The sequence below is a fragment of the Lampetra planeri genome, chromosome 44 (genome assembly GCF_965212315.1).
Source record: "Lampetra planeri chromosome 44, kcLamPlan1.2.h2, whole genome shotgun sequence".
Taxonomy (NCBI): Eukaryota; Metazoa; Chordata; class Hyperoartia; order Petromyzontiformes; family Petromyzontidae; genus Lampetra; species Lampetra planeri.
Window position 1 is genome coordinate 4,204,895 of NC_136150.1, and position 14,107 is coordinate 4,219,001.

The 14,107-nt window shown below is 48.5% G+C and overlaps 1 protein-coding gene across 1 annotated transcript; it reads left to right on the top strand.

The window, feature by feature from the left end:
- Positions 1–5,599: 5,599 nt before the first annotated feature.
- PSMD6 (proteasome 26S subunit, non-ATPase 6) lies at positions 5,600–13,782 on the top strand. The gene is made up of 8 exons (XM_078614459.1): positions 5,600–5,840; positions 7,976–8,181; positions 8,492–8,637; positions 9,002–9,221; positions 9,776–9,884; positions 10,832–11,000; positions 11,498–11,575; positions 12,321–13,782. Exons 1-8 carry the CDS (start codon positions 5,696–5,698, stop codon positions 12,415–12,417), a joined length of 1,170 nt encoding a protein of 389 aa, XP_078470585.1. The 5' UTR covers positions 5,600–5,695; the 3' UTR covers positions 12,418–13,782.
- Positions 13,783–14,107: the final 325 nt, after the last annotated feature.

Genomic DNA, 14,107 nt, shown 5'->3' on the forward strand with positions numbered 1-14,107 from the left:
AGAACCACCACCACTGTCATCACAACCACCATCATCATCACCATCGTCATCAGAACCACCACCACTGTCATCACAACCACCATTATCAGCACCATCGTCATCAGAACCACCACCACCACTGCCATCACAACCACCATTATCAGCACCATCGTCATCAGAACCACCACCACCACTGTCATCACAACCACCATCATCATCACCATCGTCATCAGAACCACCACCACCACTGCCATCACAACCACCATCATCACAACCACCATTATCAGCAGTGCTATTACTATCAACAGCACCACCACCACCACTGGCTCCTCCTCCTCCACCACCATCGTCATCATTACCACCATTGCCACCAAAACTGCCAACACCATCATCACCAGCCCCGCCATCATCATCATTCGCATCAAAATCAACACCACCACCATCACCAATACTTGCATCATCATCATCATCATCAACACTATTGTTAGCAGCAGCATCATCGCTATCATCATCATCACCATTACAATCGTCACCATCATCAACACCAAATCCACCATTATCGTCATCATCAGCATCATCACCACGATCGTCACCAACAGCTCCATCATCATCACCAACACCGAATCGATCATCAGCATCATCATCGTCATCATCGTCACCAACGTCATCAGTGCACGATGGGCAGAGCGATCCGAACGCAACCTTTCCCACTGCTCACTCAGACGTGGTGACGGTGCACCAACACGGGAAGGGAACAACTGGCCACGAAGAATTGTTGCAGACCACGGGAATCTCCACCAGCCCGCGTGTCGAGTTCAAAGTTCTCCATCCCCGGAGAAGGCCCTGGTCACCCGTGAACGCCGAGGTGCTGGTGGCTCTGAGCGGCATGGCCCTGCTGGTCATGGGAGGGGTGGCCGTGGCGTCGGTCCTGAAGAGAAGGCGGACCCGTGGCCAGTATAAGCTGGTGGCCGGACAGGCCAAGGTGGACACGAGGGCCTGACGTTGGCGTCTTTTCGTTTGGCCCAGCGTGTTGTTCTGCCAGAGGTAGCCGTCCCATCCGCAGCCTGACTTGACTTGAGTAGCAGGCGTACGTAATGGTAAACATGTCCTTGGGCTGCTGATGTGAAATCACGGCCATTTTACTTCCGAATTATTGTAATAAGCCGCCAACTTATTCAATTCTGGCTGGGCTGCAGATGAGACGCTAAGAATAGGCGCATGTGTCAAGTTTGGCACCCGTTTTTTGACACTGAAATCCGCGGTGGGTCGGGCTAAAATTAGATCCCCCCCCCCGCCGTCTCCCTCTCCCTTCTATCAATGTATGCCTTGTGATTAGTGGGCCAAGGCCATTTTTTCCATTGATTTACCCAGCTGGTCATGACTCGGTTTGGGCTGCGTAGATGCTGGGCGTGCGAACAGCAACAATATAATACGACAGGTGAATAAGATGGTAACTTATCGTCAGGTGGCGGTCGTGCCAGGCATTAGCAAAGCAAGCATCAGCTCGAGAACCAAAGATACTCAAGGGGTCACGGATATCATGAAAACATGGGTGGGGCTGTATCAAAGGTCGCAATAGGGTACCCGATACCCGTACCCGATACCCGGCTACCCGTTTGCGACCCTGGTGCGGCCGGGTACGGGTAAGGAATCAAAACCCGTTTGCGACCTCTGGGCTATATCAAATATCAGGCGTTGGCAGCGCTGGTGCACGTATGTATGTTGAAATGATTTTGCACCGTACGTAGCCACGGCGGGTAGAAGGGGTTTCAGAACATTTGTGTGCGGTAATCGACCAACCCCCGCTGCGGCCTTTCAGTGCTGGCTCACAGGCAGCCAGCAGTGTAAATGGGAAACACCACAGGCGATGTGGTGGGGTAAAGCGTTGGGGTACGCACCCACTTCTTCCAAGACGTCTGGCCAACGTCGAGGAGCAGACCAAAATAGCCACTATAATGGTTCTGCTTTAGATGTGTGACCCACATTCTTTTTTTATTGAGTAATTCTTTTGTGGCCTGTTAGGAACCGGGCCGCACAGCAGGAGGTGAGCGGTGAGTCCCTTATTTGATTTACCACTTCCATCCGCGCCTCTTTCCCGCACTGCGCACTTGTCTCAGTCACAGTTTTGGTAAGCCCACAAGCTCTCACCCCTAGTAGCCAAAATGAGTAAAAAACAAACTTCGCTGGAGAGCTTCTTTGAAAAGGGGGAAAGACCCAATGATGAACGCCCCCCCCCCCCCGGTCCGTGAAAAAGTTGTCTTCCACGAAACCGGTCCCTGGTGCCAAAAAGGATGGGGACCGCCGGTCTACAGTATTAGTCCAGCTGTCGCGATGTAAGGACATGCGTTTGATTTGCTTGATGTTGCTGTGGCGTTTCGTCATTGTTATCTCCCCCGCTTGGTGTGCGCGTGTTTTTCATTTTTATTAAAATATTAAAACATTGAAGATGAGATCTCTCTGCTCTGAAGAAGAGTCGTTGCCTGCAATATCGACCGTGATATATATATTTTGTTACTTTATTGAGGAATGTGTTGAGTGTGTTTTGATATATATATACCTATGCACCACTGTCAACGCAGCGTCACAGAACGAACTCGTTTAACATAGATGTGTGTTTGGAATCCAAGTGGTCTCTTGGCTTTGTTCGATGGTTCTACCCAGACTATGATCTCACGTGATCACCAGTGACCACATGGAATTTAATATTTAATATATAAACATTCATTAGTTATTTCAGCAACACACTTCCATCGCTGGCTCAGGGTCGAAAACAGATGAGCAATGATGATGCCTCAATTATCATTTGAGCAGGAAATCACCTCAACCTTTTTAAATCCTTTATATTAAGTTCACTTGCTTGCTTGCTTGCGCGCTTACAACCATGCAAATCTTTCGGTCGTTTTTTAACCCACTTCCCGTGATCCAATCGAGCTGACATTTTCCACACAGACTCGTTGTGCGTGACAATTTATTTTCGTGAAAAATGTTTTCCATAACTTTACACTTTTTAGGAAAAAAATATATATTTAATTACCAATTGCTTAATGGTGGCAGGCAATCATCTGATCCATAGGTGGCAGCCATCTCAAGCCAGAGGACGAGAGGACTCTAGCCGCCACGCATATAAAGGATTTATAGTGAAAAACTTATTTTTTACGGGTAATTTTTTTTTACTTGTAGACTGTAGTGTATTGTGACAACTTCAGCTGACCCGTAGGTCCGTATGTCTCCCTTGCTCCCAAAATATACTTCTCTTCGTGGCTGAGTGGCCCAAAGGTCAGAGTGCTGCGCCGGCACCGTTGAGCACCTGGGTTAACATCCAGGCAGCCGCCTCAGATTATATCCAAATGTTCAGGTGTGGTAAGTTGATGGTTTCAGTCCGGTCACCAAGTAAAAGTTAATTCAGGCTGGGGATGGAGCGGTAACGCAGTGGTTAGCGCACTGCGTTATGGAATCCAGTGACCTGCATTTGATTCCAGGTCACGACTGACATCAGTGGCGAGTGATATATGAACCGGTTCTGGGTCCCCCCCCCCTTCCTTCACCAACTAGCACTGGTGAAGTATGGTCAAACAACCCCCATGGCCAATAAAACATGGGAGAGGTCTTCATCCAGCAGATTCACATGGCTGATCATTATGATGATGAAAATTTGGTGGCTGGGCTGAGACCGTCAACTCACTAACAAGTAAACCCGTAAAAACAAAGTTTTTCACTCTAAATCCTTTATATGCGTGGCGGCTAGAGTCCTCTCGTCCTCTGGCTTGAGATGGCTGCAATCTATGGGTCAGATGATTGTCTGCCAGTATTAAGCAATTGGTAATTAAATATTTAATTTGTTTTCCCTAAACTGTGTAAAATTTTGGAAAAAAAATTTCACAAAAATTAATTGTCACACAACGAGTCTGTGTGGAAAATGTCAGCTCGATTGGATCACGGGAAGTGGGTTAAAAAACGAGCGAAAGATTTGCACGGCCCTAAGCAAGCAAGCTTAATAGAAAGGATTTAAAATATATTCACCTGTGGAGGACGCGGGGATCGATCCCGCGACCTTTGGCATGGGAAGCGAGGGCGCTACCAACTGCGCTACTCCGCCACGGCCTTTGGAGGGGTGACGCTCTGGGCTCTTATACTGTGACGTTCAGCCAAAGCCAAGAATGAGTTCTATTTGAATATATGTAAAATAATTTTTTTTTGCATAAAAAGTGTCAAATTTTGGGAATTTTTTTTCACGAACATTAATTGTCTGTCACAACGAGTCTGTGTGGAAAATGTCAGCTCGATTGGATCACGGGAAGTGGGTTAAAAAACGACCGAAAGATTTGCACGGTCGTAAGCAAGCAAGCACGCAAGCAAGCACGCAAGCAAGCAAGCATGCGAACTTAATATAAAGGATTTAAAAATCATAATTCTTTACAAATCAGATATGGTCAGAATGACTGTTGGGGCAAGTGCTGTTAACGAGGACCGATGAAGGCCGGCACGGCACACGAGGGGGTGGGTGGCCAGCACCACGCCCGGCCAGTAGGGACGTGGCCACACACCAATGAGGTGGGGGACTGATCGACCAACGCTCATGTGCCGTTTGGAGAGCCTCTATGAACCTACGGAAGATGATCATGGGGCCCAGGAATGAACACACATGTCAACCCCAAGGGGTTCAGATTGGTTAGACCCCTATTGAAAGACAAAAAAACTGAGTTAGAAATTCAATAAACTGACAGTAACCCCCACCAAAAAACGAGGCACAGAAATACTAAACTTGTCAAGGGCGAGTTCACTTTTGACGAAAAGGGGGGGGGGGGGGGGTTACTAAATGCGTTTACAATAGGCAATAGGAGGCTATGGCTATCACTTAGGGAACACCCCCACTCCACAGTAAATATCTTATCGATATTGATAATACCTGGCAACCCATACGGTTTACCCGTATTCTTGTACAGGGAAATTGAGTTTTCAGGTCCTATACAGGGTACAGCCGTTTCAATACGGGCAAAAATAAGTGTTGCCTATTTGTTTGTGTTTCTCCCTTGTGATGGGACTTTGTGGGACGAACGTTGAGATGTAAAAGGGGCACGGGTGACCAACAAGGTCTGAATTGGTCTGGAATAAGGTAGTGCACTGATAATAGGTTGACAGGTATTATAGACAGAGACCCATAGAGATCCATAGAGACCCACATAGATCCATAGAGACCCATATAGATACATAGAGACCCATAGAGACACATAGATATAGCATAGATGTCAACCCATACGGTTTACCCCGTATTCTTGTAGTGGGAAATTGAGTTTTCAGGTCCATATGGCGTACAGCCGTTTCAATACGGGTAAAAATAATAATTGTCTATTTGTGTTTCTCCCTTGTGATGGGACTAATACGGTCTGAATTACACTGAGATAAGGCGTTGACAGGTATGTCATATGGACATTTATACCAGCCAAATAATCGAAATAACCTCATCGTGTTTGTACACCGCGGCCAACGCATGTATAATCGCTTTAATCTCCAATTAGTAAAAAAATGTGTTCCATTTAAAAGAAACAAACCCCGCCCCCACACAAATAATGAGTACAATCAATGTCCTCGTGCGTTGAGGCGTCGGGGCCTGCTGACGGTAACGCGCGACGTCACTTCCGCTGTGACGTCACGCCGCCCCGCTCCCCATCATCAGCAGCAGCAGCAACCACCAACTCAGCCATCATCTGCCGTCGCGATGCCCATCGAAAACCTGGAGGAGGAGGGCCTCCCCAAGAACCCCGACCTGCAGATCGCGCAGTGGAAGTTCCTGCTCAGCTTGGACGATCACCGGGACGACGAGGCGGTGAAGACGCAGCTCATGGACGCGATCAAGCGGCACGGTGAGTCGGCATTAACTCGGGCGGGCGGGCCGGCCAGGCGAGACCGAGGCTTTCTCTCTCTGCGTAAGGCCCCGATTCTGGATTCGCTTCAAAGTTAATTTTTGTTTTGTTTTTAAACAGGGGTTCGCTTATAGTTTATCCGAACAAACTGCAGCCATTCTCAAGCCACTGCTGGTTGGTGTAGGTGAGTGGAAAGGGCTGGGGGCCGGGATCCATTCAAACGTCACTCGCCACTGATTGTCAGCCCCTGTGGCGGGGAATCGATAGTCAACCACAGTTTCCAACCCCTCGTTCTCGGTCTCGCACAACTTTTTCTACGTTGACCAGCGTGGAGTTCGCGTAGGGTTTGTCTCTGAAGAACCCGTCATAGTAACGTGGAATATCCACCGCTTTCTTCGGGCTAATAGTACGCATTGTGGTTATGACAGGGAATTGTGCTAACCGCTGCGCCACCGCTCTCCACTTAACAGCACCGCAATTTTTTTTGTTAATCCACGAAATGCCTCACTGGGTCTTAATACAAACTAAATGCATTTTGTCCAGAAAAACCTGAGTCTACAGACTACTTTTTAGGAGGGGTTTGCAAATGAATGTTTGGCCAAGTCTATATATGGAATGTTATAACTCACGTGGGAAAGAGGTTATAACACAAATCTGCACAGATAGATTGAATAATCTGTTTCTGACCTGCTATCATCACCGCCATCATCACCTTAATCGCCACTATTACAATACCATCACGACACCACCACTATCATCACCACTACCATCATCATCGCCACTAGCGGCCAGCATCATGCCTTTTAATTTACAACAGAAATGTCTTCAACATCATCAATATCATTAACTGCTTCATGATAGGGGCATCGGTCTGTGAAGAATTAAGGTGCTCAAGTATAGCTAATTAATGCTGTCAGCCTGGTCACCGATGACTGCACAAAAAAAATCACGTTAAGTTTGGTTCGGCACTTTAAATGGTCTAAATCTCAGCTTTGATCGTAAAACAAATATCAGTTTGGTTGTCGTTTAACCAACATCACTCGGTGGCAGACTAAATGAGGTGATGCCCCCTTCTGTGTGGACTGGAACTCACTTGAGGGGATCTTTTCGGTAGCTCTTGTTATCCGCTTTGGTGGGCCGTGCTCCAACACAAAGGGTTTGTTACTGGTTTGCTAGAGATCTTGTATTATGACATGACGCCCGATGGCACAACCAGGATAATATGGGAGAAGAGGACGTGTAAAATATCAACACAGTGCCGTGCGCCCATTTAACATGATTTGAATTTAAGTGTGGTGTTTCGGGTCAGGCCGCCTTTTGAGCATGTCATTTCTCAAGCTTTCATCATACGCTACTGCGGGCAAACTGAAAGGAGGGAATATATTTTCCCCTTTCTGGCAATAAAACAGGTGTTAAGATGTTCAAACACTAAATATAAACCTTTTGCAAGGAATTGTGTCTCCATTAACCGCACGCACTTGTGGTGAACGTGCAAACGAAACATGCTCTGATTATAATATATGGCATTGTCCTGAAACTGATTGGCCTTCACCAAAGACAGCCTTTTTAAGGCCAAGTCTCACCACTGTCAGACCAGAGAACAACGCCAAAAGGCGAACAGTACTAAGACATTGCACTATCAGCATTTATAGCTCGCGATGAGCAGACCAATACGTTTCGATGACCATGCATATATTATCAGAGCATGTTTTATTTGCACTTTCACAACACGTACATGTGGTTAAGGCAGACATGATTCCTTGCAAAAGGTTTCTATTTGGTGTTTGAACATCCTAACACGTATTCTTGGTTCTTTCGGTAACCAAAAATATGAATCCCTGCAGTCACGAAAGCTTTAAATCACAATCCTAACACGTGTTTTATTGCCAGAAAGGCTAAAACCTATTCTTATTTTTCATACTTTGATACTGGCAAAAAAGGTCAAATTTAGAAAAGAGGGAATTGAAGTTGAGTTAAACTATTGAAGATGTCTGCAGTAGTGCGTGGCCAAAGCTTCAGGGAAGAAATGCTCCATATGTGGCCTGGCCCGAAAGACCTGCACTCAAATCACAAGCGGCTGCAAAATCCAACTCGCTAAACGATGGGAATTGTTGTGCATTGCGTGCTCGCCGCAGACATGGCGCCATTCTACGAGGAGGTCTGCCGCGATCTGAAATGGCGCCCGGACGCGCCGCTCCTCGCCCGCATGCGCGCGGCCAACGAGGCGGAGTTGGCGCGGCTGGATGCGGCGCTGGAGGACGCCGAGCGCAACCTGGGCGAGAGCGAGATCCGCGACGCCATGCTGGCACGTGCAGAGCACCTGTCGCGCATCGGGGACAAGGTGAGAGTGTGCACTGATGGGCTAGTGCCAGCGCTGACACTGGCACTAGCACTAACACCTATCTTTATACAATCGCATGTTCTTGTCCTAATACCAACATGTAACACCATTCCAAACACTAACAGTCATACTAACTATAATATTAACACCTTGCCTCCGATGCTGGGCAGCCATTCATGAGTTTTGGATTCCGTCTTTAACGTCATTAGACTAAATCCGTGTTTGTAGTCAAATTAACGTGTGTGTGTCCTTGATACCGTGGGCTGTGCGTCGTCCTCTCGCTCCGTGACGCCGCTCTGCCCCCTTGCAGGAGTCGAGCCTCACCGCCTTCCGCAAGACGTTTGAAAAGACGGTGGCACTTGGCCATCGTCTTGACATCGTCTTCTACCTCATCCGCATCGGCCTCTTCTACCTTGACAATGACCTCATCACGCGCAACATTGACAAGGCCAAGAGGTGCGTACGTATATATGTATCCGTGTGCGTGGGGAGTGGAGGCATAGTGGATAGCGCTCCGTGCTACGAATACACACACATCACAGACTAGACTGTTAAGGGTTGACTGACCGAGATGACTGGCAGATGCACTACCTTTTGCTGCTCACTGCCAACTTGCTGCGTTTTAGCCACCCGGGATTCTGCTTGTTGTTGCTAGTGTCGCTCCTCCATCCTCTGTTGTTCCTAGAGGGCGGCTGCCTCCAACTGCCCAGTGTCGCGCACGTGTATAAACTGCGATAAACAGGATGGAAACTGCCAAACTGCTCTTGTGGTGACCCTTGTTCATTGTGGTGTTGTTTGTGTTGATTGCCTACGCGTGCAGCCTCATAGAGGAAGGCGGTGACTGGGACCGGAGGAACCGGCTGAAGGTGTACCAGGGTGTGTACCTGCTGGCGATCCGTGACTTCAAGGGGGCTGCCGAGCTCTTCCTGGACACGGTGTCCACCTTCACATCGTACGAGCTGATGGACTACCGCACGTTCGTCACGCACACCGTCTACGTCAGCATGATCGCGCTCGAGAGGCCCGACCTGCGCGAGAAGGCAAGTGTGGGGGTGTGAGGGAAGCGATGTGTGTGACAGGAGAGTAGGTGTGGGGGTGTGACCAAGTGTGTGTAGCTCCCAATACAAACCCAAATCAATTCCAAGATCACACTCGCACTTTTCGAGTTCCTCCAGGGACTCTCACCCCTGCCTACATTTCCCCTCTCATCGCACTCTACTCTCCTCCAACCACTTCCTGCTCCAGCAACTAAGGATTTCTGTCGAAGCTCCCAGTCAACCTTGGCCTAATGAGAGGTCGCTCATTCCCCTCTGCTGCCCCCGCAGTCTGGAACTCACTCGTCCCAGCCACCCATTATTTTCACTCCATGCTCCTATTCAAATCCAGGTACAAGACCTTGACCCTTTTTTTCCTTTACCTATGTCGGTCCCTTTCCCTCTACAAATCTTTGCTCGCTGTTTCTGTCCATCGTCTTGAAATGCGGTCGCATTTATACACCACTGTGTAAATCGACATTGTGTTTTGGTTGTAAGACTGGCGTTATCGTGTAGGGCCCACCCTGCTTAGCTGTGCCGTCCCCTGTCCCCTCACGCAGGTGATTAAGGGTGCGGAGATCCTGGAGGTGCTGCACGGACTGCCGGCCGTGCGCCAGTACCTCTTCTCCCTCTACGAGTGCCACTACGCCTCCTTCTTCCAGTCCCTGGGTAAGTGGCGGCGCGCACACCTCGTCAGCACATCTGCTTAAATGTACGCGGCTACATCAGACGAGGTTGCTAAGAGGGTCAGATGCACTGAGCCAGCATTTCAGAGATCCTGGGCTTGAATACGGGTTTCACCCGATGGTGATTAAACCCTGTTTTCAGAAGCAGGTGTAGTGAGTTGATGGCCTCAGTTCAGTTACCAGTGATTTACATTCAGACCTATATAATCATATATAGACCGATGATCGGAGAGACCAATACATAGACTTGCATACACCGAGACCAATACATAGACTTGCATACACCGAGCTGTGATTTAACTGGGTTCTCAATTCTACCTGCGTCATCTTGTGCTGCCCCAGACATAGCACCTCTAACACCCACCACTTCCCCCAACCCAAAACTCACCACCTCTGCCCTATTCAATTCACCTCACTCACCTCAACACACAACCTCACCCCACCTCAATCTCACACCATCACAAACTTGCCATACTTCCAACTCGTCCCACTTCACACAACAAACACAACCGCCATTCGCCACTAAGTGGCGGTGATGTCACCATGACGCTTGTGCCAGGCAAGGTGCACCTTGAGGTCACGTGAAGTGTTGAAGGCTTGCTGGTAGGAGGTCACAGGACCTGGGTGCCCTGGGTTGACTGACCGATATACACACGCACGGCCCAACTCCTTGCTCGCATCCCTCAACCCAAATGCACATGACCTTCACCTTACTCAACCTCCTCCTTCTCACAGCAGCGACACCACACCGCACAGAATCCCCAGCTGTGCCCACACACACTCTCAATAAAAACCACAAACGTGCAACAATACACGGTGCAAGCTGCCACCATCTGCTCGCCATCCGCCGTTCGAGCCTTACCCTGACCACCCCCTTCTCCCCGGTTCCGTTCCATGTCTCCCCCTCCCATTCCCCACCCCCATGTGCAGCCAAAGTGGAGCAGGAGATGAAGGCTGACCGGCTGTTTGCGCCGCACTACCAGTACTACGTGCGGGAGATGCGCATCCTGGCCTACAGCCAGCTGCTGGAGTCGTACCGCTCGCTCACGCTCTCCTACATGGCACAGGCGTTCGGCGTCAGCGTCGAGTTCGTCGACCAGTACGTCATCGATCGTCGCATCACGTCGCATCGTTACACCCATTGCATGCAAAATATATTTGAACAAAAATGTACGGTTCCTGTCAAATTGCTCACTTGGCATGACACAGTGGCAATTATGGCCCCCTACTGGCAGAGTAATGACCACTTGCAGGGATGGTGCTGAGTCAGCTTGTAGCTGCACAGGGACAGCTGACACTGGGGGTGCCCATTCGAATGCTTGAGATGTAATGGTATTGGAAATTTGGACCGTGACACCAGCGCACATTGTTAATCCACTGCTGGATGATGGGATAATCATAGTGTGTCTTGTCATTGGGCATATTTCACCACACTCATCAATGTTCGTTGGTAATGGATGGTGGACCAATAGTCGATTTTTAAAAATGTTTTTTTTTACACGCGTTTATCAACAATGCAAAAATCCAGAAGTAAGCAACCCTAATATCAGTGGCTGTCACCTACTTTAAAATATATGACTGTCTCTTTGTGCTCAGGGAGCTGTCACGGTTCATCGCGGCTGGGAGGCTGCACTGCAAGATCGACAAAGTGAACGAGATTGTGGAGACAAACAGGCAAGTGGCGCCTCCTATCTTTAACTCCTGGATGAGAGAAGTGGGGCCGCGGTTACATGTGCTTGGTGTACACCAATGGAATGGTGTTTATTTAAATGACCTAATCTCCCTTTCTAAAGCCTGACTGCTACACACTATAACCAGGGGCCAAAATGGGTGTCTCAGTTTTTTAAAATAATAATTTTGATTTATTTCTAAGGTGCCTTCCACTAATGTCTCAAGGCGCCTTGTAAGAATAAGGTTAAGGAAAGGCCAATAGAGAAGGAGAGCTACATCGAATAAACGGAATTAATAAATGTGTCTTGGATGCGACTTAAAATTATCCACATTGTCAGTTAAACGAATTTCGTTGGGGAATTCCACAACCGAGGCGCAGACGCAGCACAATATACACATCAGAGTTTGAAAACAGATGTGGATTTTGTGTCAGATACCTGATAAATTGTGCTTCTTTGTGTTGGCTACCCATTCAAAGGGCCTTGAGGATGTTACACTGGTAGGATAATTGCCGGCGAGACAAAAATCAGCCTGAGAATATTGTGTGAAAGTATGAGCTTTATAGCAGAACTTACTTGCTGGAAGGAAAGTCTGAGGCTAGCCATTACAGCCTCCGTAGCATCCAGAAACATACTGCAACACCATCCCCTGTGTGTTAAAGATGATGATATTACCTTTGTAGAACTACAAACAGCACTTGCCCCAGCAGTCTCGCAGGCTAATGGTTCTTAATGTGTGTGTGTATCAGACCAGACAGCAAGAACTGGCAGTACCAGGAGACGATCAAGAAGGGCGACTTGCTGCTGAACCGCGTGCAGAAGCTGTCTCGTGTCATCAACATGTGATATCCATGTGTTACACACTCGCTGTGTGTTGCACACTCACTCGCGTTGTTACACACTGGCGTGTATTACACGCTGTGTGTTACACAGTAACATGTGTTACACACTCGGTGTGCCTGACACACAGGCTCGCGTGTGTTACACACTCGCTCGGGGATCTGGGAGACTTCGGTTTTGCATCTTGGTCGGCGGGGATGACGGGCGGTGCTGGTAACGACCACGCAGCCAAAACAACGGCGCTTTTATTCTGGTAGACACCGAGGTTGTGTGTCCTGAGTATGTCCGACACCAGGTTGTAGCTTCGTGAGAAGAAGTGTGGCTGTCACGCTACGCTGTGTGGTGGGCAGTAGAGGGCAGTGTAACAATTTTTCGCTGCTCTGTACTATTATACTATTAGACTACCACTTCTATGCTCCCTCCTTGAACCCGTATTGAGCAGCGTGGTAAAGTTTGGTGAAATAACCCCCACGACCTGCATGGCGTGGGGAGGCTAACCATCCAGCAATGAACTGACATGGGTTGTACGTGTGCAAAGTTTCAGTAAGGTGATGTTATTATTACATTTTAAAACGTGAGGGCAACCTCACTAGAGTGCCATAATGACACACTTGACTGCAACTTTCACGTGTCTTTTTTTTATTAACAAAGCTGCAAGCTCATGTGGGACAGCCCAGGACACACAGCCAAGGTGTGTAGTTACTAGAGAAGAGCTGTATTGATGTATTTCAATTGTCCGATCGCCCCCATGTAACAACCACACAGCCAGCTGCCCCGCGCATAGCACGGCATTTTGGGCCGTCTCCCATAGTGCCCTGCAACCAGTGGTGTAGCTTTCGGGTGTGCAACTGCGCCAGGGCCCACGGGATGGGCTTCGAAGAGGGGTGGAGGTATTTGGACAGAGGACACGATTTCATTCCTTGCACCAAGGCCCATGCCAACCACACTATGCCACTGCATGTAAACTAAACATCTGTGCAGATGATTTTAGAACTGCGCTCCTCGTACCCAAAACCACCTTTGCGTGTTTTCGCCACGTGCAACTTTGCTGCATCGCGGTGATTAGTAAACGCGGAATGATGGATGGGGTGTGTGGGGAGGAACAAAAATGGAGGTGTGAGAATTCGCGCAAGGGAAAGTACAGTGTGCAAGTGTCACGGGCCCTCAGTAGAGTTCCTCGTTAATGAAAACGTGCATTAACGAAGGCAGCTGATTAGGGGTCCAGCCAAAGGGGTACAGGGTTTGGGAGCAGGAAATAATCGGGCAACCTTCTCCAAACATCTCCCCACTCGTGTCCACCCATTTTGTTTTGATAATATATTGCTGTTTGTTTTGAAAACACGTTAAAATAAAAAAAAACAATTCGTTTAATCGTGCGATGCAAGTGGTTTTGTTGTCATCTTCATCAGCCATGATCAATCCACTGCCGGATGAAGGCCTCGCCAAGCCATCGCCATCCATCGTGGTCCGACGACATCTCATCACTGTCTCTATGGTGGATGCCTACCAGGCCGTTCTTGGCTGCCACTCAGCAATAATTATCACCCACCGGTCAGCGTCCCAACGAGCGATGTGTCCTACCTACGCCCGCTATTCTTAACGATCAGTATGCTGTACCTAACCTTGGTATGTTGTCTTATCCGCACTCTCCTTTTTATGTCTCCGTGTAATCCGAAGCATGTGTCTCTCCTTGCTT